Source organism: Malurus melanocephalus, unplaced genomic scaffold (genome assembly GCF_030028575.1).
Source record: "Malurus melanocephalus ecotype Western Australia unplaced genomic scaffold, MMel_1.1 scaffold_21, whole genome shotgun sequence".
Lineage (NCBI taxonomy): Eukaryota > Metazoa > Chordata > Aves > Passeriformes > Maluridae > Malurus > Malurus melanocephalus.
Window position 1 is genome coordinate 3090317 of NW_026623253.1, and position 26208 is coordinate 3116524.

At 40.9% G+C, this 26208-nt stretch overlaps 1 protein-coding gene across 2 annotated transcripts in view; it reads left to right on the forward strand.

Moving 5' to 3' along the window:
• The first annotated feature begins 2778 nt into the window (after positions 1 to 2778).
• Positions 2779 to 26208, forward strand: part of POU2F1 (POU class 2 homeobox 1) — a 98818-nt gene continuing 75388 nt past the window's right edge. For both annotated transcript variants that reach the window (XM_057389964.1, XM_057389965.1), the window contains exon 1: positions 2779 to 2862. In XM_057389964.1, coding sequence (XP_057245947.1) covers positions 2799 to 2862 — 64 coding nt within the window. In that variant the 5' untranslated portion in view covers positions 2779 to 2798. The remainder of the gene's footprint in view (positions 2863 to 26208) is intronic.

Sequence of the window (26208 nt, forward strand, 5' to 3'; positions counted from 1 at the left end):
AAGAAAACTAGAGGAGAGGATGCAGACATAGATCCAGACTAATCTTTACAGGGAGAGGGAGAGCACCTGTGTGGCCTGACTGAATTAAGTTCTCTTTATAGGTGGTCAATTAGAAAACACAGAACAGATTAATAACTACCAGAAAACAAACAAACAAAAAAAAAAAAGGCAAAAAGCAAAAAACCAAACCACTAGCAACTACCTGTTTTCAGACATCTTTCCTGCGGCAGCTGTGGGTTCCAGCTAAGTGTGCAGAAGCTGAGCAAGAGCAAAGGCTAAATCAGGTGTGGTAAAGGGAGCAAATTTTCCCCAGCAAGAAGCTGCTGGTATCAGGGAAGAGGTTACTGGGAAGTGGCATGCTGGACTGAGAAGAGTCTTTGGGTGAGATAGGGAGATACGGGAGAGAATATTCAGTGTAGGCAGGATTAGAGCTGTGCAGAGTCTTAATCTAGGCAGCCCTTTCTCTACACCTTTATCTGTCCTGGTGCAGCCCCTGTGTGCTGCAGTGCTGGTATAACCTGGCCATAAAACTGGATTAACTGGCCCACGAGGATCATGGCTGAAATGAAGAGGAGCATGACAATATGCCTTTGTTTACATGTTCCTTCCTGCGAGTGCAACACAGATCTTCAGGAGACAAAGTGCTTAATTGCTGGTTTAGAGTGTCAGCAAATGAATGTGCATGAGTAGAACTGGTGGTAGGGGAAGGTTTTTTCTCTTTCAGAGTGCAGTCCATTTCTGCTAGTGTTTTCTGCAATAACAAGAGGTTATTTACAGGATGGCAAGAAAAAAAATCCCATTACCAGAGGGACTTATTTTTAAATAAAAATGACAAAATTACCTTTCTGATTCACCCCTTGGAGATACACCCTGCTGTCTCCCTCCTTCAGCCTTTTCTTTTTGGCTCTTTCCTACCAATGAAAAAAAAATCTAGTGGCTGTCTCTGATATGATTCCTAATTTCTTCAGTAACAGCACACAAGAACAGATCCCTGACAGTTCCTCTTACTCCACAATGTTTTGCACCCCAGCAAAAAAATCCGACTTGGACTCTGACCATCTGAGTTAATGACTCTTGGAAAACGTTAAGACCGAGTCCTTAAAAAATGCCATTCTACACCAGCCTCCCTTTCTTTTTTTTTTTTTTCTGGAAGTACAGTACAAAGCTCAGGGATAACGTGTATTTACRCAGTATTAAAAATGTAAGTTTTTTTTCTTTACTCTGCCAAATCTTTCAAGAATTTAACAAAGTTTTGCCTGATTGCTTGTCCTGATCTGGAAGCTTTGAATCTAAAGCTAATTTTATTTGTTGGTCCCTCTGGTCTCGTATTTACTCCCCTTTAACGAGGGAGACATGAAACCTGACTCCCCTTCCAGGACAATTTGACGCGGGAACTGTAAGAGGATAAAGTATTTTGAGAAAAGCACCCCAGGAGCATTGTGTTGCCTAGAATGGGGGAATGTTGGGGTGGTGTYTTTGGAACAGAGAATCGCTTCCGTGCAATCACTGTTTTCTGAGGAAAAAACAGACCCTCGTTCAGGCACTCTCCTCCACGGGAACSACAGGTTCTGCGATTCCATTTTCCCCGGATGCAATTCCTCTTTCTTCAGAGGGGCTTAATCCTGCCGAGGACTCGGGCAGTACCGGGGTGCAGGTGCAGTCCAGACATTGTGTGGGATTTTCACACCACCACTCACAGACACAGCGCCTTTGAAGCAGCCATTTATCGAGAGGCTCCTGCCAGACACCTGTTCCCCCCCCTCCGCCCCGGATTACCTCAGGCTTTACCTCTCCAAAAATCCCTACCTATCCACTACTGATTATCTCAGTTTACCTCCAAATGTTCATTCTTCCCCCTACAGATTACCTCAGATTTTACCCCCAAAATATGAATTTTGTCCCTGATAATTATCTAGACTTTACCAGCATAAAGATCCAATGGCTAGATATACCTTATTCCCAAATTGCTTATTCCGCACCTAAAGATTCCATCAGATGTTTCCTGCAAAACAGTTAATTTTCCTTAGAGATTACCTCAAGTTTTACCCCCAAAATTTTCCCTGTCACTACTGAGTACCTCATTTTTACCTCAGTATGTCCATTTTCTCCCCTAGAGATTATCTCAAGTTTTAGCCCCAAAATGTTYCCTTCCCATTCACTGCCAGACAGCATTGGTTTTACCTCAATGCATCAATTCTCTCCCCACATATTAACTCAGATTAACTCAGGGACAGCTTTTACCCCCAAAATTTCGTCTTCYTGTCCACTCCTGGTTATCTCAATTTTACCTCAAAAAATTTCATTCTCTGCCTTCAAGTTTTACCCTGAAAATCTGTCCTTCCTGCCCACTACTGATAACCTTGTTTTTACCCCAACATGTCCATTCTCTTCCCTATAGATTACCCCTCAAACACTCAATTTGTCCCCTAGATTTTACGGCGAAAAAAACCCCAACGATCAGGGGCAGAACCTTTTTCGGGGGGGGGGGGGGGGGGGGGTCGCGCCACCCCATGCCCTGAGGGGGCGCGCGGGGGGGCGCCTCAGTGCGCACGCGCCTCCCCCCATCGCCCGCCGGCGGGGTTGAACGAGCCGGTCTGGCCGCTCTGCGCATGCGCGGCGCCGCTCCGCGCCCTCGCCGGGAAAGTGGCCGAGGAGAAGGGAGGGAGGGGGGAGTCGCAGAGCCCGGGGCGCATGCGCAGAGCGGCGGCGGCGGCGCGGGGAGGGAGGGAGGAGAGAGGGAGGGCAAGGGGAGGGGGGAGGGTTTATCGCGCGGCCGATTTTTGGTTAAAATATTCAAAATGGCGGACGGAGGAGCAGCGAGTCAAGATGAGAGTTCGGCGGCGGCGGTGGCGGCGGCGGCAGGTAATCATTACTGCGTTTTACATATTCATATTCATACTCGCGCGCGCGGGGCGCACCCCCCCCCCCCCCCCCCCCCCCGCCCGGCCCCGCTTTGCCTAATTTATTAGTACTCAGGATTATTATAATTAACGGCACAGGAGGGAGCGGGGGGGGGAAAGAGAAGGAGAAGCAGAGCAGCCTCCCCGCGCTGGGGAGACACACACACACACCGTCTCTCCCGCACACGGAGCCCGCACGCCGGGGCACCGGCCATAGGGGCGATGGGCGGCGGCGGCGCGGCGAGGCGGAGGGGTCGGGGCGGGAGGGAGGGAGGGGGGGCACACACGCCGGGAGGGAGGGGGGAGGCAGCCCCGCACCCAAAAGCGTTCGGGGGTGGCTTGGCCGCCACCCGGCCCGCACGCCCACAATAAACCCGCTTTACATATTCATGGAGCGGGGGGGGGGAAGGGAGGGATGCTGGAGGAGCGGTCCCGGCGGGTCGCCCGAGTGGAGCAGGGTCCCCCCGGCGGCGGGGCGGAGGGGGTCGGGGGTGCTGGCCCCTGCTCGGGGCCCGGAGAGGCAGAAAGACGCGGTTTCTTTATCGCTCCTCTCGTTGCCCCGCTTCCCCGCAGCACCCCCCCTCCCGTCGTCCCCCCCCCAGCTGGGGTTATTTCCCCAGAGCCTGGGCCTTKCAGCGTGGGGTGGGTGGGTGCGGGGAAGGGGGCAGGAGGAGAGCGTGCTTTGCTTTTTCATTTAAAGCTCCCCCCTCCCCTCGTAAGGGGCGGGTTCGGTGGGGGGTGGTTGCGGGGTGCACGGGCAGGGCCCCCCCGTGCCCTTCTCTGGCGGGAGAGGGACCCCCCCGAGGGCTGCGTTTGCCCCCCGCCCCCTCCGGCTGGGTCCGCACCCCCCGAGGGCCGGATCTGCCCCGCCGCTGTTTGCCCCGCTCCCCCTTTGCCCCAGGGCTCCGCGGGAGCCCCCGGGGCACGGCGGTGCCGGTCCCGTCCTTCTCCCCCGCGCTCTCCCTCTCTTCCCTCTCTCTCCTTCTCATTTGAATAATGTCTAATTCGGGGAGGTTTATATTATTGAAATGGCCGCCCGGCTTTCCCCGCCTCTCATGTTTAGTAATTCAGACCTTTAATAACAGCCACTCAGAGCCCAACGCCGTGTTTATATTTTACATTCGCCCCATGTGCTTTTGTGGTTCAATATGATTCTTCTTTCTCGCTCTCTCGCTTTTTTTTTTTTTTTTTAAATTTTCTTGGCAAACCCATAGGGCCCCGAGATCAAACCCAGGCTGTGTGAGGAGAGGAGGGGGAGAGCCAGGCCCCGGCTCCTCTAGCAAGCTCCTAGGCCTCACTCTGCTGCTTGATTTATTTACTAATAACCAAAATGACCCCCCCATCTCCACTCCACCCCTGCCAGCAAAAACAAAACCCTCCTGGGGCTTGAGCAGCATCAGATCTGCTCATAGATTCTCAAACACTCATGTCTTTTAAATAAGGAGCTTATTTTTAATTTATAGCAACTCAAGACTGTAAAGCTGTTCCTTTCATATGTGCTTTTCATAGGCTTGGGCATTTTTGGTCCCTTTGTCCTTGATTCTTTTCCTTAAAGGAGAGTTGCTTCTAATTTACGTTTCCTGGCACTGAGAGAGCTATAGAAGACACACTCAAAATCTGAACAGCTTTCCTCCTCCCTCTGAACACAAACAGAATTGAATACATTGAAGATAATCTTATTCACCTTCTTTTTGCTTAATGTGGATGAGGTTTAACAGTGCAGTGTGTCAGATGCTTTTGTCACTGCTTGTATCTTTGACTGTTCTGGGTTGAGGGTTTTTTTTTTTTTTTTCCTTTCATTTAGATTTGGCTTTCAAGACAGAAGATACCACTAGGCAGTACAGGGTCTAGAAAGGAAGATAAGTTTTCTGTGACTGTGTCATAAGAATGCCAAGTGAAAATTGAAATTAATCCTCTTAAATTGTCTGGGGTAATTCAGTTTTTAACCAGATATTAGTCTACTTAGAAATAAAACAAATGGGCTACTTGATGAGGGAGACACAGTAATTTAAAATAGAAAATATTTATGCAGGGATGGGTTTCAAATAAAACTCTGTGCGTTTTCATTAGTGACCATTGTTTTCACCCTGTGGAGAAAAAGGACTGAACAGCAGGGTACTTCAGAGTAGCAGTGCCAGATTAGCATGTAAACATCTTTGAAACACTACTAGGAAGAGAGTTCACGTGCAAGTGCAGATGGTGTATTTCGTAGTTTGAGTCTAAATTTAATTTGTCACAAAATACTGCACTGCAGCTAATGAAAAGCATTTTGATTTAAAAAATAACGACTCTGATTATTTATCCTTTTTTCTTCACCCTCGACAAAGACAGGCCTTGAATACTGGAAGGAAAAAAAAACAGTGGAAGCTGTAATGAGACTGTTCAGGTGACTGACTGTTTTGCAGACCAACAGCACAAGGCTGGCCGGACAAAAAGCAGTAATATGATTTCATGCCTTAAATAGCATATGTTTTTGCACTCGCTTCACAAGATGTGGTCAAGCCGATGATGTCATTGGCCAGAGGACAAGGTGCAGTTAATTTGATTTATTGACCTGGGGTGAGGTGTAGCACTGAAACCTTCTCATAGGGAAACCATTTATCTGAGGACAATTTCCTTTATAGCAGCAATTTAACCACTGCTGAGACTGTAGATATTTTATCCAGCATGATAAAAATGTACATTGCGTCTTGCAAACAAAATTTCTTTGTCACCGACGTTTTAGTAATTTCTATAGAATGGAATAGTGGACAGTGGCCTTGTGCAGTCTTATGGCTGAGCTGGGGTTTGTAACACTGAATTCATGTATTTACATGCCAAAATATAGATACATGTTTGGGAGAAGTACATCTGTGTGCCTGTATTGTAGCTTAAAATTTTACTGGAACGTGCTGGGGATAGAAATGTGTCTTTACCAGTGAAGCCCGTAGGCAATGTGCTAGCATAATGTACCTTTTCCCAAACCTTGACATTACCTTCACTTGTCAGAAGGTKCCCAGACCGCTGTGTGGGTATTACTTTTCAGTCTTGAGTGTTTCTCTGAGTCTCGGACTTTTGTGTTAGTTCGTCACAGGTAGGTGTCAGATTGTAAGCTGTTCCTTGGACCATCTTTGTGTGTGTTGGGTCAGAGAGTAAAATAAACTTTTTTCTTCCCTGGCTGTTGTGAGAATGGGGGTTGTGCTACTGCTACAGTGCTTCCTAATTTTTATCAGGAGAATATGTGGTATTTTGACTTTTAATTTGTTAGAGACATAAGGCAGTGCCCTCCTGTGAAATAGTTCCACTGCCTGATTACATCTCTTAAATTACTAAGGTGATACTGCATTTTTTTATATTTTCTTTTTTTTTTCTTCTCTTTTTCAAAACTGACCAAAACATAGCAGTGTGACAGCCAGTTGRAAAACAGGCCAAGCTATGCCAGTCGCCGTGCTGCTGCATGTGGAGCTGAATTGGGAAGTTGTGTGTCAGGATAGTTTTAAAACCAGAGGAGCTAGAGCTTTCTTCTTACTTCCCACAAGGAAGTGGGGAAAATCTAAGCTTCCCATCCTGTCTTTTAAAGAGGAAAAAAAAAAAAAAATCTCAAGTTTGCTGTCACTATCAATTTCTCTAAGATTAGCCTGCAGCCGTAATTCAAGCAGTAAATGTTAATACTGACTCCCTGATGCTGGATACCTTGTGAATGCTTGTCTTGACGATGTCTGGAGGTGCCTTGCTTGACGAGATCGGTGAGGTTGCCTTCACTTTGGTCTGTCTGTTAAGCCCAAGGAAGCACCAACATACTCTGTGTTGGCAGTCTCTTTTGTGTGAAGAAGCACTGTTCCTACTTCAGCTTGATAATAATAATTTATTGCCCAGAAAAATGAGGTTTGGAGTACCATTGTCACTTAAATAATAGTTGGCAGATTTCAAGCGGTAAATTCCGCGTTTAGAGTACCACACTTCTGCTGTTTTGTTTATATCCAGATGTGTGAGGATGCAAAGAATCCTGAGGTAAATGTTTTGCCCATGCTATCAAGGATGTTTTGGTTGGGTTTGTCTGTCATCCAGTTTCTTTCTGTTAAATAGGGTGCAAATTCTTCCTAGGCAGGTTTGTTTACTCTCCTGGTTCTCTGGCAAATTTGCAGTAGTTTTTTGTAGCATGCACCAAGTATTTATTTGTTTTCCTTCAATTTTGACTCCTGTGGGGTTCAAGACTTCAAAAGAGGTTGCAGCKTCATTTTCTATTCCTCTTAAACTCTTGTTGCCCTCAGGACAATAATCTTGATACTTCTGTTTTATACAGCTGACAATTAGGCAGCCTCTGCTCCTTGCACTTACAGCTTTATTATTTTTATCTTGAGAGAATCAGTGACAGTCCTGGCAAATGACTGTCTTTTTTGACATACGTATTTTGAGTCTTGGTGACAAAGCTGTTGTCAAAAGAAGGTGTTGAACAAAATTAAGTATGATTTGAGCATCCCAAATGTGATGTGCTTGGCTGTGCTTAAGCTGGAATGTGAATGAAAGACTATCYCGTGTTGCTGGATAGACTTACAGTGCTGGCTGTTCGATACAAGCAAAGATTTGCTTCTGTGTTAACAAATCCCTCCYTTTTCCAAATGTGCTTCATTGTTACACAGGGCAAGTTAAGTGTGGGAATTGTTGGGCTAAGTATGGGAGATAAATTTAAGGGAAGATACTGGTCTTAGWTAGTGTGTATTAAATAATTGCTGGCATTTCACATGAAACGGTTTGACAATACTAATCTGAGGGAAAAAGGATCCATAGATGTATTTTACTTTCTGTAGCTCTTTGCATTGAATTTCTTGAATTGTGTGAATAGGCCCTTATGCTGCTTCGTGTGCACTTATTTTTCTCTGTAGAAAAGGAAATAATTACTTAAGATCTCAGTATTATTCCCTTCCCTAGTTTCTTATTTCACAACTATCTTGGAAATATCCACATTTGCTAACTGTATTATATATGTGAGCTTTATAATGCATTACAAAGTCTTTGCAAAAGGAGTTTTTTTTTATAGACTCCTACTGACTAATTGAATTAGTTTAGGGTTAATAACACAGTTGAGTGATGAAGTGTTGGTTTAGTGTAGAGGATTTACTGGGTTCCAATTCTGAATTTGTCCCCAATTTTGCTTGCTTTGCTGTTCTGGGCTAAATCTCTGTAATGGGAATTATAGAGCACATTTTCACAGGGATGTTGCTGGGGGAAAAATTAGCTAACATTTTCTAGTGTCTCTGAAAGTAAGAGARCTGTGATTCTTCTGTTTTTACATGTAATCATCCAGGCTTGTGCCCAGGTTGAACTCTGCCGAGGATGTTTCAGTGCTGGCACTGTTGGCACACTCCCGTCAGTGATGAAGGCCTCCCGTTGTACAGGCACAGATTACTGTCAGTTCTAACTATGGTGTGATGCAGATCTGCTCCAGGGTATGTGGTTCAGTGACAGCTTAAATCAGCCAGAGCCTGTCCTCATCTTCCTGTGTGTTCCTGCCTCCTTCCCTGCACTAGTGCAGATGCTTGCTGGATTCCTTTGCTGAGCTAGTTCAGGGAATTAAATTGGCAGAAAACAAGCCTCGCCAAAAGTAATGAATAGTTTTTTTGTTGGTTTAGCTCTTTGAACTGGCTTACAATGAGATTAGACAAATAGCGGTACCAATCAAGGAAGGGAACAAGAAGCACATGTGTTGACCCAAGTCTTCTCGTAATTTCATTCTCTCTGATGGCTTTCCTGTTGGCCTAAGTGGGGACTCATGCTCTCGGTCATGTGATCCTGCCACTTGGCACCTGTCCTAGTATTTCACTGATATCCAGGATGCTGTGGGTTAACTTGTTAACCTGGTGGAAAAGTAGCCCCAGATCATTTTACATCTTTGGTTTATGAAGTTGGTTCCACAGGGATCTTGAAGTGCAAGCAAGGGGGTAAAAGAACCATGCGAGTGAAAAGTGGAATGAAGGGAAGGAAGGAAAGAGGGAGGGAAGGAAGGAAGGAAGGGAAAGGAAGTTTCCTCTTTTCAAAAGAAGCAGCAAGTATTCTGGTTAGCTTTTCTTTTAGATTGACATAAACCACTGTGAAACCACAGCTGATTGAGTGGATGAGCTGAACTTGATCTAAAATGGTACTGGCCAAAGGGAAGCTCTGGGCACTATGCTGGACCTTCTGGTAGCAGTAGGCTGTGCATATCATGGAAGCCTGCGATGAAACTGCATCTAAGTAGCGTACTAGTGTAGAAACSAACAGATGCTGAAAATTTGGTGTGGTTTGTGCTGTCATAGGTATGATTGCATTAATGGTAGCAAGGGCAGAAACTCAAATAAAAATAGTGGAGGAGACTGTTAAGTGGTTCCCATTATTTTAGTGCTGTTTACAGTGAGACACGTCTCTWAAAAGGGCTGTGGCTTTAAAGGACATATTGACAAAAGTACTTGGGAAATTACAGACACCATTACTTCTGCTAAATTTTGGACTGATGTCCTTGTAAAGCAACCTTAAAAAAAAACCCCAGCAACCTCAAGTGTAAGTGCTTCAGCCATTTACTATGATCGTTCTGAGRCAGATTTATCTTTTCTATAAATTGTAATATTGTGACAAGGAACCTTTTGCTCATCATTACTTTTCTTTTTTTCTTCCCAGAAATCTGATTTGGCTGTATAGAGATGAAGTAGCATATATAGCATGTTTGACACTGTATGACAGGACATGAAGCTTTGKAAAAGGAAGATATGAACAGCTGAGTTACTAAAATAGTAAATACAGTTGAAGACTTAAAAATAAGTGTAGAAAAACCTGTTGAATCAAGCTGGAGGTGTAGCTTTCTTCTTTTCCCCCCTCCTTTTCTTTGAGGGCTGGTAGGAAGTCACCATCTTTTTTGCAGTGAGCTCCTTCGCTGTTTGTTCTCTTTGTCCTTTCGATGATTCAGTTTTATTTGAAAAATACCATGTGACTTAGTAATTTGTGCCTGACCATACCAGTGTGAAGTTGTGGCTTTATACTACTTGGATGCAGCAGAGGGAGAGGAGTGTACAATGAATACAGGTAGAAATGATTCAGATGTTTGAATCACTCATTTCTACATGATCAGTTAATACAGTCTACTGAATGAGAAATGAGATTCAAGTTTCTTTCAGGAATTCTGTTGGCAAAGATTAATTTCTAAGTATTCATAATTCTGTTTCTTATCTGCTGATCTTTAGTAAGTTTTTGCTTTTGTTTGAATTTTCAAATGTAAGTTTAAATAGATACTTGCATTTCTCTAAGGCTGCAGAGAGATGGGTTTGCCAGTAAATGTTGCCTCCCCTCCCTACCAGCTCCTCTGGGAGCATTTCCCTCCGATGCATGTACATACACACACCTGCATGCATATATGCTTTGGAAAAAGTAACAGAAAGCTTGGACTGGGGACAGCTTCTTCTAGCTTTGATTGTAGTAGAAGACATTACTGCTTCTGATTGTTGGTGTTTCCTGTTCCTCTGCATCTGTTAGTGGGTCTTTCCATTTGGGTACCTTCTAATCCATTTCAGTTAAAATCAGCTGTATTAGTAAAGGCTGTGATCTGAATTGCCTAAAGTAGCCCTGATTATTCAGATTGAAACCTGTGAGGGATCCTTGGAGTTGCTTTGTCATTACACCTGAGGGTACAGTTCATGTTACACTTAATCCAGTTTAAGGGTGCTCAGCTGTCCACAAGAAGAGGGGACATAAACATGGTAAGTATTTGGCCATGACTTCATGGACTGTTGTCCCTTTTGACAGAGACCCTGTAAAACTATCCTGGCTTGTGGAAATGTGTTGGGGTTGTATGAGGAGAGTGGAGGTAGAAGGACAAAGGGAGCAGTAGCTGTCCACTTGTAAAATCTGTTTCTGAATGAGGCTATCTGTTAGCAGTGTTGAAACCATGGAAACTTTTTGGGTATTATTGACTTTGCAGTGATACTTCCCTGTTTTTAATGAATTTATGTTGATTTGAACTACACAGATCTTTATCTATTTCTCAGTCATGTGCAAAGCTGAAATTTCGTGGCATTTGGGAATGTAATCAAAGGCACTATCCCCGTGCTTGTCTTGTTTTTATATTCTTTTGTAGTTGCCTGTTGTTGGAGGAGAGTCGGGTAGATCTCTGGTCAGAGCCAGGATGGTGATTTTAGTTCTCTTTCAAACAACAAGAAAATACCTTCCCATTTATTTCCCAATGCATTCTAAGTTTTGTACCTGGCTCCTTTTCTAAAGTGTTCAGGAGCACCATAAAAGAGTTTAGGTGAGATTGTGTTCCTTGTCTGCTCTGCACATTTTCAGCTCTGGGTGAAGTTGCTCCAAGGGCTTTTCTAATAATTTCTGGTTCCCTACCAGGGAGCTGGAGAACTGGCAGCTTCTTTCACTCTTGAAGTTTGTGTGGATAAGAGAGTGGATGTTAAAAATTCAGTGCCTCTGTTACTACTTCATGTAAAAGTTCTGCAGCTGAGCAGATTTTCGACTCCTTAAGACTAGTTGAGGGTCTTGAATGTGAGAATTATCCTACAGACAGGACTGCACAGATCTGTAAATTTTGAGTTATTTTTATTTCCATACTATCCCTTTACTCATTACAGTGGGAGACMGTGGCATTGTAAAGAATATCTCCTCTCAGTTCTGAGAAATTAAAATCCTATGTTTTATCGTTTTGTGATTCAGTTTGGTTTGGAACCAGTTGCAAAGTGGGTGCATCTTATATGGTTCATTTCAGTGGTGCATAAGGGATTTGTTCCGAATATACTGAGGTGGGAATAAAGGCCAATGCCTCAAAACTTGCTGAGATCATGCGGTCGCCATCCCTGGTTTGGAAAAATGACTTCATCAGTATAAATCTCAGCACAGTTAAAATTGAAAATGGATCCAGGCACATCTTGCAGCATATTTTAGTATTATCTTGAGTAAACATGACTATTTCTAAACGAACAGATAAATTTAGTAGATACAGCATTGTATTTAAGTGTTTTAGACTTAAGTATTCTGTAATTGTGGATGATGGACTCTCAACAGTGGGAAGAATTTTCTATATGGAAGTTTGAGTAAAGGCATGAGGAGTTAGAATAGTTGTTTGGCATCTTAAATCCCTTAGCCTTTCTCAACTTGATTTGCTGGGGGAGCGAGGAGGGATGGGTAGTGTTTCTTTTGTCGTGTTGTCTCTATAGTCAGGTTTGCAAGTGGTTTTGCGGCATCTCTGTGCATCCTAGCAGAACATTTTCAGTTGTTCTAATAGGGATAAATGAATAATACAGTAAATACCATGTACAGAGGTGGGCCAGCACCTACATCTTTGCATTCCTCTATCTAGTATTAACATAAGCAAAAGTTAAACTTAATGGATGGACTGTTGGGGAAGACCTAATTTAACAAGTTCATTTTAAAGTCATGTAAAAAGCATTGTAGAATTGTGAGCTAATCCATACTTTTCTGTGTGCACTCACAGAAGACACATTAGTTGCTTAAGGCATCAATTAATCTGTCAATCTTTCAAACAGCAAAATCAGTTGCAGACATGGTGGTTTTTTTATTACTTATTAAGCAGTGATTTTTTTGTGTAAGAGCTAGAAATGCTGTGTGTATTAATGAGGAAGGAAATGTTGTTGCCATTGGTCCTGTGTTTATGTCACAGATAGGTTTGTCAGTTGTGTAATATGGACACTTAAATTTGTACTTGGTTACAGAGAAGAGGAGAATTCTGTATTTGTGATGTAAGTTGCTTGAGGTTTTATCACGTTCCTTAGTTTTCTGTGTTTGTGGCAGTTGTTTTAACTGTATTTGATGTATTAGGATATGTGGTTGGAATCACAGTTGTAATCACCAAATGTAGCATCTGTTCCTAAGACTTTTAAAAACATGTGAAAGACTGTTCTTTTCCTTACATTTCTGTGTCAAGGAGTACACTGACATGATTCCATRATTTCCTTAGAATGTGTTGTCAACTTTAATAATTTCCCAAGTACATTTAATATTGTAGAACATGAGCTAAACTTGGGATTTTTGTGGTGTCATCATTCAAGCGGTAGTTATCATTCTTGGTTGTGTGAAGTAATTAAGAGAACACTGACGACAGAGGCATATGGGATACAGCTGTCTACTAATCATCAGTATCTGAAACTTATTGTTTTATCCTTTGCATTCTCTGCTTTATCCAGTGTTCATTTGTTGAGACAATCTTCATAAAGAAGCTGGAGAGGGCAGGTTATTGCCGTACTTCTGGCCTTTTGTTTTGATGTCATCAGTGTGCTTGATATCAGTAGAGAAAGTGTCCTACAAAGGCATGAAGCCAATGTGGAAATGTGCTGTTAATTTGTAACTAGGGCAGTTTTGTTTCATTGGAAGCTGAAGAACCCCCGTCAGTGTTTACTGAAACTGTTTAGACACACTAATTATATATAGTTGTGTGGAAGTGTTCTTTAGTCCAGCAATAATTTACGGATTGCTCTTTAACAACCATTGAGGTAGCAAATAAGTATACTTTACTGTATAGCCTGGTCTGTTTGTTAAAATCTATTTTGAAAYAATTTCTTTGGGGCTAATCAGCCATAAGGTTGAACTGTGAAAAACTATCTGCTATTACTGAACTGCAGCTCTTGACTTTTGTATTCAGCGAGTTAATTTGAAGCAGTTAATTTTCAGGTGTGCTTTGCTTCATGTGCCCTTTTAATACTGATTTATTCCAACAGATTTTTTGGCTTGTAACATCAAACGGGGCACTTGCGTATTTTGTTTGTAAGTGCTGGTCACAAACATAATTGTGACCTGATACATTGGCAACTGTTTCTTTTTAGTTTTTGAAGCTTTCATGTTTGTGATTGGGGAGGAGCTGGGAATGCAGATCTGCCTCATGTGAAATAGGACTGTTCAGAGGAAAAGGGTTGAGGTTTTTATTTGCAAGGAGGCTGTTCTGGGAACCCTGCAGATTTGAAGCACTGTGTTTAGTCAGCGCGTGAAAAACCGTGACTGGGGTTTGAAGGCGCTGCTCGTGCACTCCTTAAACAAAAGGAATTGTGGGCTCCAAATGTGGAATATATTCTTTATCAGTTCTGCTGCTGTGTGACAGTTTCAGTTGGCTTGTTGAAGTAAGAAATGGAAAATGTTGTTTACTGAGGATTTTTTATTTTTTTTTTTCTCCTCTGTTTTGTGTCTAAACTGAGTTTTGTTGTATATGACTGCAGTCATATGCATAGAAGAGGAAGACAAGGAGAGGAACTACTCTACTGGAAAAATGGAGGAACACTGGAAGAAAAATATATTTTTTTCAATTAGACTATTTTTATCATGTATGTCAGACCTCTGTATATGTACCAGTGTGTTTAAAAAGTGTCACACCAGGTGAACAAAACAAGAGGTGTTGGAAAAGCACTCCACTTACAGTAATATCTTATTTCCTRTGTTGTTGACTGGATTTTTGTTCAAATAAGAACATTTATTTTGTGGCGGCACAGGTGCTTCTTGATTCTGCAGTGAAGGCAGTATTCTGTGCTTGATACTAGCTAGTTGCCATGGCAACAATTATGATGTCATGAATTCAGTATAGTGACTTCACTGCAGTGTATTTTATCTTTATTCTCAGTTTTCTTCAGATCTTTCTAGCAAGCTAAAAGGCACCTGCATGCCATCGTGTGACTTGTTTATTATACGAATCAGGCCAAAAAGTTTGCTGATCGACATGGAGAGTACAATTTTTAATCACTAAAATGTGGTGGTTTTTGTCTGGGAGAAATGTATTTTTAAAACTGAAAATGTGATACTAGCAGTGTCGTGTTATGCCTCTTCTCCCACAATTGCTAGTTCATTCCTGGATTTCTTATTCCTGTATTCTATAGAAACAGGTGAAATGTTCTCTTAGTCTCTTTTCATGTGTTTGTTAACCCACAAATTGCAGCTGGAAACTTCCTGCCCATCAGCTTTGGAAATGGTCAGCTGCTTTCAGCCTTCTGAGCACTTCCATTTATCACCAGGTTGTGTACCTCCATTTCACAGGTAGCAGAGCTGACCATTGTGTGCTTACTCTGTCCTCTGTTGCTTTCTGATACTGAAAAGAGAAGTGTTTAGCATTTTTTTCTATTTCTGAAAATTATATGATTTCCAAATTTAGCCCCAGTAAAAATGCCWGTAAAAACACTGAGTTTGACTAGCCTGCATTTCTTTTGTTGACATAACTGTGTGTCTGTTTAGAGCTGGCTTATTGGCTTAACTCAAAGGTTGCCTGAGACTTCTGGGCCATCTGATTTTACATTATCAGTGGGTAGTGCAGAGCGTGTTAAAGTGATGTGCCAGGTACTTTTTGTAAGGTTTTTGTTTTCTCTTTGGCGCATAAAAGGTTCTTTACCTTTGGCTTAGTTTGACCAAGGTAGTTTCTCCATATAGAGAAGGCCTATGTTGTAAGCATCCTGGAAATGTGCTGATTTCTTCCCAAGCCTTCTTGCTGTAGCTCTAGTTTGCATTAAATTATATTGAGCATGAAGCTGTTTAGGTGAGTTTGGAATTAGGTGGCCTTTTCACATTTTCCTTCCTCTGAAGAAAAATGGAGTTTTTAAAAGCACCCAGTAGGAAAGGCATCCWCTGGGAGGGTGTCATGGACAACACATAAGAAAGATGAAGAACATAATGGGGAAAACAACGTTACAGTTGTCTTTCTGCAGAAGAGAAATAATACCCTGTGTAGCCTGTCATTTGTGATAAACATGTCATGGGAGTTGAGTTGTGACATGCTGCAACTGGAATTAAGAAAATGTGATTGAGATGTTTTTGTTAATGAGCTACTGACAGAACAATCTACAAAGTACTGTGGCAGGTACTGTTGTTCCCAATTACCTAAATGCTTGTTCTTGTACTTGAAGATTTGCTGGTTTTTGTTGGTAACAGCTCTGCTTAGTAGCTTTTCTTTAATCATCGTGAATATGCCAGTGATGGGGTAGCTTGTGTTAAATTCTGTAAATGTTTTTTTAACATTACAAAATTATTATAATTTATATTGTTATAACTTGTTATAATGTCTATGCACATGGAGGGGTTTATATACTTAATACACGCATGATTTGATTTCTTAAAGTTTTTAGACTCCTCAGTCTAACCTTTGTTATTTAGGTATTGGGKTTTTTTTTGTTTGTTTCATTCTGTTAATTTCTTTTCTAAATGTGTACCTTTTCGCGATGCAATTGGACATAGAACTAGAGAATCTTATTTAGGCTTTCTTTCCCACAAAATGTTGGACCAGGTGATTTCTTGAGATACCTTCCAAGCTGGGCTAGTCTAGGATTGTAGGATTGAACTCTTGGAAGGAAGAACAGCTTTCTTAATGGCAAACTGATCTAACGGTGCATGAAAAATTACTAACTCAAAACAAAGTTTTTAGTCATGTGGAGATGAGATGATTCAGTTCTCAATATGAGAAATTTGCATGAATTACTTGGATTTAGAAATTAGTATTATGGCAGTTCATAGCAGACTGAATATATATGGAATTTAAAGCTCTGGACTGTTGGCAATGACAGTTCCTCTGAAGGGAAGTGTAAGAGCAAGGGCAGTGTAAAAGGGACAAGGGAAGTGTAAAAGTTTTTTTGAGTGCTTGGGGAAAGTGGTCRCATCTACAGTGCTTCAGTATGTGAAAATGAAAGGAAATTTGAAATGGACAACTCAAAACCAAGTTTTACCATGTGAGTCACTTGTGTTTTGTGAATGGATGAGCACGTGGCCTGTCTGCAACAGATAGAGCAGAAAGGAGCCTACTGCATTTTCTGAAACTCGACATTTAAGAGACTGGGATAATGATGTGGTGGAGAATGACAACAAGAAAACACCCACCCCACAGTTTTATTTTAGAATGATTAAATGTAACAGCCAAAACTTTCAGTGCTTTTATTCCACTCCAAATGCTTCTATGAGAACCAGTTATAATCTTGCCCACTGGGACTCGGAAAATAAATAAGCAAATTGGAATTGCCTCAGTTAGTGCTCTGCTTCTACTTAAAAATACAACATAGAAACCCAATGTAGAACATTAGCTCCAATTTCACATTACAGGCTTTTACATGTTCTGTTTATACAGGGATGCTAAAACCGACCTTTTAAGTTATTACCAATTCCAGTAGTGCATGGAAAAATAGCAATTGGTGAAAGTATGGGAAAGTATTTGTCTTGTGTTTCAGGATACAGTGCCAGTGGCTTGAGTTTGTGTTTGATCAGTCTCTAATGTTTTTAGTTTGGCACTTTTTTGGTTGCAGCTTTGAAGACTGTTCCTCCAGGTCAGCAGTTTCAACAGGGATTTCAGTCAAAAGAGTTAAAATGTTTGGATGAATCTTGTTGCTGTGCCTGCTTCACAGTCCAGAGCCAAATCTGGTTCAGAATTGGAGTGTGAAAGAGAAGTCAGCAGAAGAAGGTGGAGGTTTGAAGGGCTGCTTGGCTGTTGTAGATAAGTTAGAAGGTTGGAAGTGCCAGAGAGTGGTCTCAGGGGAAGTACCTGGTGAAAAGCTGCACCTCTAAACTTGGTCCTGCTTAGGAGTCCCCTGTGCTCCCTTRAGCCATCCATGGGTTCATCTATCATCTTTCTGGTTATCAGGTGACCTAACCCAGCAGTCCTTTGCTGCTTCCAGTCTGTTGAGGAAGGCTATGAACAGCATCAGAGGTAGATCTTACCTTCTAACAAGAACTCTGTCTTTAGAGGACAAGGTTTTATTGCTGCATTTCTTGCAAAGACTTATATAGAAAATTCTACATATCATCTTTCAAAGCTGATTTGAAATTTATTGTTTTGAAAGCAATTGGGAAAATCTTTATCAGTACGGAGGGGCTGGTCTTAGCAAGCATTTGTTAAAATTGTTATAGGTGAGCTTTGAATTAAAAATTTGCGTTAATTGGGAGCCATGTGAAAACCTCCATGACAAATTTGTAAATGGAGATGGGTGCTTCCCCCTGTAGCCAGGTCTGTGACTGGGAGTGCTGTGGGATGGAGGTGACATGGTTATCTTGGCCTCAGCAGGCTGCCTGGTTCCCTTTTGCTGCAGCTCTGATTCAGATTACCCAGCAGTCCCCGAGCTTTGCAATGATCAAACGATACAKCCCTCACGGAAAAATGTGCTACTCAAAGCTCTGTGTGGCTCCTGTAGCCAACTTGATCTATACAATGGGAAATAGGAAAGCCTTCTTTATCTGATTAAACAGCCGACTTTGGCATGAAATCTCCTTTTTAAAATCAACTTGCTGGAAGTGCTATGACAATAAAAATGCCTTCTTTTTCCTCTTGTTGTGAAAGCAAAAAATTGACTGACGCTTCCTCGTTTCATGTATTACTGCCAGAGCATTCTCTGTCATTCTTTGAGTTTAATCATCAGATGTGATACCCTGGTTGTATTTAAGCACAGAACTTTTCAGTGCGCTATTAACTGCTGGTATCTGTGCTACATAAGGGTTTCTTCATGGTGACATCAACTCTTGTTTCTTCTTGCTTGTTGTAACGATGTTAGACAAATTGATAATAAAATGAATTATGTCCCAACAGTAATCATTAAGTTACAGTCATCAAATTGAATATAAATAGTGTCAGGATAAACACATTTGAGTCCTGAATTTCTCTTTAAAATGAACGTAAATTTTGGGAAATAACTTTTAACACATATATTTTAAATGTAAAATATATACATATTTAACAAGAAAAATTTTGATAAAGTTGTCTGTATACATAACGGGAAAAAAAAAGGCAAATTAATTGTGTGTCTTTTATTTCAGTGAGCTCTATGAATGTCTGTATATCTGATTTGAACCTACTGGGTCTTGCCTGCCAAAGCTCCATCTGCAGTCAGTGTAGCTGATGATTCAGATGATGAAGTTGGCCTTTACTTCCAAAGAGGCATAGAAACACATCCCTGTTGTATCCAGATCACCATGCATAAGCATTTCTTAATGAACTTTCAAAGATTAGCCTAATTTCTGGTTCTGATCTGGTTTCTAGTTTTGGTTCCTCCAGATAATCTTGATTACTGAGCACTTGGGAAAGGCCATGCTGTTTAAACACTTGGTGTCTTGCATAAGATTCTCTCCTTCCATACCAAACACACGTGTGCATTGCTGCAGTGCAGTGGTGGAGGAAAGATTTTGGGGGAAAGGGAGAGGAAACACGAAGGTAGAGGAATAAGCCTTTGGAAATGGTTTGGAGAAAGATGTAAAAGGAAGAGAACAACTCTAGGAAAAGAATACTCTGCATATTCTTTATAAATAATGCATCATGTAGGTGAGCTTCACGTCTACGTCTGTGGTGCAGCAAATAGAGATTTGCTTGGTTGTAAATGCCAAGTGTTGTTGGAATAAATGAAAGAATAGTCACGAACTGTGAAGGAGAAATCTTGGGATCACTGGAYGTTTTCTTTTGTCATTCCATTATCKGTTTGTATGCGTAATTAAAAAAGAGCAATTGGAATAAAAGCAGTGTTTAAGTCATGCAATCTCAAGATTTTGGGTAGAGATTGGTATTTCATCTGGCTCCCAAGATTTGTGGTGTTTGCATTGGCTTCTGCTTCTCAGATAGCATAGATAGTAGAAAAAAAAAGATATTTACAATAAACACTATCTTTCATCTAGTCTTTGTGAGCACTATCCRTAATTGCACGCACAATTAATTATAGGATGAAGATTGTAAACAAAGTTGATGATAAACAATGTTGGTATCTAGTCAGAGTGAAGAAGAGTTTCATTCAGATGTTGTCTTAATAACAACTTTTGTCCACAGCCCTTTCAGCAGAGAGGGCAGCATTCTTGGGTCTCTGAGGGGATCTCAAGATTCCACATAGGATTTCTAAGAATGATTTCAGTTCTGAGAGYATGTAGAGCATTATATGTGGGACGTGTCTCTTCCAAGCTAAAAGAATTCCCTTTACCATCATGTTTTACTAAATACACGTATATTACAACAGTTTTGTTATTTGACCCAGAATTAAATTAATATCTAGGGGCTATGCAACTCAACTGGTTGAGCTCTGTTGGTGGGTTCATATTTTAATTTGGGTAGTGAATAGAATGGGGAGAAGGCATACAGACTTTTTAGGAAGAACATGGATGTTTGATATTTCCTGTTCCAGAACCTTTGCCTGAGAAGCTGTATTGGATTTATTTCCCTTTTAGATTTATAAAAGCTATCCTGAACACTCAGCTGTTTAAATACTGGTGTGATGTGCCACTGCAGAGGCGTTTTACTTTCATATTGCTTTCATTCAATAAGATGCGCATTTTTYCTGTATAAATGAACTCATATTCAGTAGTGCAATTGATGAATTCTCCACCTCTTTTTTTCCTGCTGTAACACTGGCAAACAGTGCAGTTCATCCAGGTGTCAGTGCTTTTAGCTGTGTGAGCAGAATTTTCTAATGAGGGGAGGAAACGGTAAGAACTGGTTTGAAATCACTTTTCAAGTTCCAAAAAGAAAAAAGAAAGCAAAGCCATCTTAAAATTAACAGCTGGAGTATTATTCTTTATGGCCTTTCAGTAGGAAAAGAATAGAGGTGGATTTTTTTCTTTGGCTTGTATAAGTGCAACCTTACACAGTTTTCCTCTCATTTTTCTCTCATGTTCACCCCTCATCTTTATTGTAGAAATGTAATTCCTCTTCTGATGTCTTTCCTCTGAGGTTTGTCCTCTGTGACGCAGACTTAGTTCGGTTGACACAATCTCTGATTCTGTTCAGTTCTGCTCCTTTTTTTTCATCATGTCTCACCTTATTTTTGGTCAATTAATTTTAATGATCTTTTTAGAGAAACGCTTTCTTTTATTTCTGGGTCTTTTTTTTTTCTGGAGTCCAAGTAAATTGAAAGCAAAAATAAAGCCATGCTGAGTGGTTTTAGGGTGCTTAGGATAGAGTAGTGTCTGCCCAATGGCGCTGCACCCCATCTTGTGAATAAAGAACTTGAGTAAGACACAYATTTCTGGGCTCTAATTTCTGTTTTCTTTTGGCAGTGGGGGTGGGATTAATCACATTTAAGTAATGTTTTGAATATTTTGGTGTGGACTCCTTTTCTTTTTCTGTGAAAATATTTCTCCAAGGAACGTCAATAAGGTTTTTCCTCTCCCCATCCCCAAACTCCCAAGAGATAAATGAGGATGTCCTTCCCCATCCAGGCTTGCCAGATCATAGATGAAATACTGTGCTACCTGAAGTGCTACCTGGCTTCTGGCTGAGTGGTCATAGGAGCTTTTTTTTCCCTGCTCCAGCATACATGTATCCTCTTCGGAATGACTTCCTAGGCTTTATCGGGGTCGACTTGCACAATACTGAGATACAAYGCTTCTGCTACACAGCTCTTGATTTTTATGCAGTTGAGTAGTTGAGGCAGATGATGGCTTTCATTTAAGTAGTTTCTTTTTCCTAAAGCCAGTGGTTTTGATGACTTTGAGCAGCAGCACTGAKGTGTTTACCTATAACTGAGTAAAAAGTATTTTGAAGTGGGAATTGGGACAGGAGGCTGCATAATAATCACAGACACACACATGAGTTCTGCAGAAACAGGTTGGCCAGAGAAGGATATTTGGTACTGTTAGAGACTCCAGTGTGGGGCAAAAAACTGTTATTCAGATTGCTTTGTAGCATTGATGCTTCCAGTGAACAGAAACAAATGTTTGGCATACAAAATCTTACGACTGTTTGATAGAAGATAGTCCAAGTTTACAGTAATAAAAGCCTATTTCGTATTTATAGTTCTAGCAAGGAAGTTTTTTTTGCCCTTAGAAAGTCCCTGTAGGAATAGAGAGTCTGTAAATGCATTACAAGTTGTGTCTGTAAACTGGCAGCACAGTGCAAAGCTGCAGTTGAGTGCCAGAACTTGCATTTGTATAGAAACAAATTTTCATAGGCCTTTTCTGCAAAATGATGTGTTCTGAAATTTAGAACAGTCACTTGGAAATGCCTTCCATGGGTTTTCAGATTATGGCAGTTGGATCACTTTTCAATTGACTAGCAATTTGAAGGTACCCTCTGCCTTCCTGAAGTCTTGAGTGTGAAGCTGATGCTGCAAGAATGTGCTCTGCTTGTTAGAGGAGTCTTATCAGTAGGCTGTGCTCTAATTCAAAGTAAAACTGAATGGACAGATACTCAGGAGTTACATGGCACTTCCAGGCTTTCTTCCTGAGAAGCCATCTCTTGGTGCCTGCTGTTCTGTCTAAGGCTACCATAACCCATGATCCTCAATTGCAGAGAATTGAGGGCTCTCTCTGAGCTCCTCTTTCATTTGATGGAGTTCTAGCTGTTTCACGGAAAGACTGCTTGCCCTTATACAACAAATATCTTATTAATTGTGCTGGTTGACGACAACTGAGAGGAAGTTACATGACAAGGTAAAGACTCTTAAGAAGTAGCARTAGTTTCAATTACTTTGTTTCATTTCAGAATAAGGATTTTGTCATTATAAATTTTAAGATTAGCTTTGGATTCCTTCAGCACCATGCTWTGAATGGGTCTAATCCTACAAAAATGTGGAGTACACGTTTGCTCTTCATGTAAAAGGAGAAAATATTTCTAGCTGTAGTAATTCTAATTAATTTAATGATATCGTGACAGTAAGAGTCTAGGAATGCTATTATAATTCAGTCACATAATTCATGGTATTATAATTCAGTCATATTTAAGAACTCATTTTTGCATATAGATCTTGGGCACAGCATGTCCATTCATCAGGATTCTGGTAAACCCGTGAAAAACTGTAAGGATGAAAGAATAAGAGCTGGTGGAGGGATGAATAGGGATATTTAGAATGTCCTTTGTTGCACTGTACAGCAGTTCTAGCCAGGAAAATAGGCTGGATGTTATCTTTTTCAAATAAGAAATTTGGTGTGCGTGAGGAAATTTGCTGAAAAGTACCGCCTTTCAAAGGATCATAATAAACCAAAGGTCTCAGTAWTGTCTTTCCGCTTTTTAAGTCAGACTTCCAGGTCTCTGAGCTTTGATCTTGGAGCCAGCAGTGAGAAGCGTTGCTTATTGTAGGATCATTGCAACTCTTGGCACCATCACCAAATTTTAATTTTATTGTTGGTTAGGGATTCTTTTTGTCTCAACAGCAGTTCCTTGAGGGGTGTTGTTTCATAAGTGTTAGCAGATCTTCCCTGTTTCCCTTGAACGTAATTCTGCCCTGGGGTGTTGCTGTTTCTTCCCTCCATTAAGGTCATGTGTGTTTACTTTGCGCATATTCAGCTCAAGATATTTCATATCCATAATGTACTTGCTATTTAAGGTTTTGGATTTTGTGAGATAGGAAATAGGAAAACCAGTTCAACTACCATGCTATTAACTGAGGAGCAAAGAAATGAGATACAGAATAATTAGTAAAAGGAATGGTTTGCAGTATTGTTTTGACAAAGAACTTATATTTTCACAGAGACAGGAAAACTTTGAAGTACCATAGCAAAGCAAAACAYAAAATGGAATAAAATAAAATAAGGGTTGACTGCCAAGTAAAATATTAGTATGCTGCTTTTCAATATGCTAATGTGAGTTAATTCAGACAACTGAGGTTAGGACTTGAAAGATTTTCACTGATTTATACTGCCTCCAAATGGTATATTAAGCAAGTTTCCTTGCTTACATGTTCCTCAGTTTCTCAAGTCACAGGGTTTTGATTAGCTTTCACTTCTTTCAAGTTAAAGAAACACAAATGAGCAAAACATCAGACAAATAGAAACCAAGCAAAAAACCACCCCCAAACCAAAATACTAAATAATCTGTCTTGTTGGGTGCTTGAGGTTTTAACATTTGGGGTGGATTTTGTGACCATTGGGTAAAATACATATTCCCTTCTTCCCCTAGTGTTTCATGTAAGTATTGCTTGAGTAAATAATCCCTAATGTTGTCTCACTGATAAAAGATACTTCAGACCCGATACGGCTCCTCACACAAAGATATGTTCTTTTACTTTACCTGCCCAAGAAATAACAAGTGTCTTGATTGCAGTTTTCAGATTCAGGTTCTTTTTCGTTGAAATCCTGTGTGCTTTATRTTATTCAGTACTCAATTTATAGTTTTTCACAGAGTGTATTCAAGCTACAATAACCCTTTGCAGCAGTTGGCTTGTTTGGCACTGTCTGTTCAGGCTTTAGTCTTCTGATTGCTGTCAAATATCTGCAGTGTGTTATTTGCTTAGCTTTGGATAGCTCTCTTGGATATTTTAGAGCTCAATAACACTTAAAAAAATCCTAGATTAATAATTAGCAGAAAATAATTTCTGTTTGAATTCTCAAAAATAAGAATTAGTAAGAATAAAGAAATAGGGCTACCAAGAAAGGTTTAGCTCTGTTACATCAGATTCCTGAAAAGGAAAAGCCATACAGATAGAAAAGCCATTGTAGCAGCATGCTTTTCTGATTGAATTAGTAGTGAATGCTCTTCTAAAAACAGCCTTCATTATTAACCCAAATCAGTTACTAATACATGGGGACAACTGAGTGAGGAGTCACTAACAGTGCACTGAAGAAGGTGAGTAATTGTAAGAAGGACTTAAGGAATGCTTTTCCTAAGTGGTTTGGTATGGACTGCTGCTGTGGTGAAGCAATAASCATGTATCTGTGATATCTTAATGAGTTGCTGTTAAAAGGAAGGTGGTGTCAAATGGTTGCTATTGSCATTTCAGAATAGTAAAATAAGTTGAATAAATGGAGAGGAAACGAGGCAGTCTTTGTTTAAAACCCATGAGGTATGGTGCACAAAGCCTTGTCATGAGGGAAGTTGTTTCCTCYACTCTGGTTTCCTTTATGAGCCTCCCAGCCTCTGTAAAAGAAGCATGATGGGTGTTTCCAATTGCCATGGAAGTTGCATTGTGCCAGGGCAAGAGGTGGACTCTTCTGGTAGTTTTAGACAAGATAGAGGGAGATAACGTTCTTCTGGTGCAAAAAATAGCATGTAGTGTTACCAATACATAGTAAACCAATACACAGTTGTTGGAGCACCATTTAACTGAACCATTTGGATTACACTGAAGCCACAGGTCTCAGAACTACTGTTTTCGTAAGTTCCATTTGGCTATGATAAAGCTGTGGATCCTTATTTTTCTGTCTTACCAGATTTGGGAAGTTTGTGATAGCTAAGTTGGCCAGGAAATAAACTWTCTAACACCATTTGAAGTATTAGAAAGCAGATGTTGTTTATTGTGGACACACCCAGAGAAGATGTCTAATTGCATATGTGTGGTGAGACTTTACAACAGGGTGTTTATTCCATCCTGATCAAAYACACTCATCATAACGTACTTCCTAGCTAATACAGAAACATAATTTTTTCCTAGAACTAATTTCCATGCATCKGCCTCCTCTGGGGAGTCCTTTTATGGTCCTGGAGGGTCGTCTAAAGGGAACTCTGGAGCTTGTACTCACTCAGTGCTTCAATATTTAAGGTGAACTTTCCTTGAACTTACTCTTTGGGCATGTACTGTTGCTTCTTGTTACAAACTTGCCAAAAAAAACCCGCTATTTCTAATTACCTCTTTATCCAGTGGTTCCAGCTATGTTTGTAATTCTGTGTGCATACTTTCACATTCTTTTATCTCTTCTTTTTGGCTAGTTAGTCCTTAAGCTCTAGCTAGCAACCTCRGGGAAGCTGAAAACATCAATTCTGTGTGTTGTCACTTGCACAAACTCTTTGTCAGAGCATGAGACTGCACTCTGTATGGACCAAACCTTGCTTRTCTGGAGGACAAGTTCTATCCATTTCTTTATATGTGTAAGCAGTAGTGTGTCCATCTCCATCATTCAAACAATAGCTTCTCTTTTTTCAGCAACCGCAGCTGCTGTTGGGAGAAGGATGCAGAGGCCAAATAAAAGGGCGGGCTTACAGCTCACAAATCTGAGGATGTRTGGCAGTGTTGGCTTAGGGAAAACTCATACAGCAACTGCATGGTGTTTTTCTACTTCCTTAGTGCCAGTARCAAGTCAGTTGCAGGGTAAGACTGTTCATACAAGGAAAGCTTAGCTGCCTGGGCAGCTTTTCCTTCTTTAAGAGACATTCTTTCAAAAGTGGGAATAGCTTTTGAGCACTTGTTTGACCATAGTGGCTTTATATTGACTTTTGAACTGACAAATCTTGGAAGAAAAGATAACTAGACTGGTTTAATATTGCTGCAGAACCTCGTGATCGTTCTTGCTGATTTACAATGTCAGGGACAGATTTTGTCATGTTCAAGGGCCTTGTACCAACCAAGTCGAGGGGTTTGTATTTTGGAATTTGATGATGATGATGCCACCTTTTTTCCTCTTGGTACTTTACCTATTCTATGGCTYCTGTAATCACATTGGTTTTTAAATCCTGCAGAAAAGTTACCTCTAGTGCAGTTTCATGTTAGTT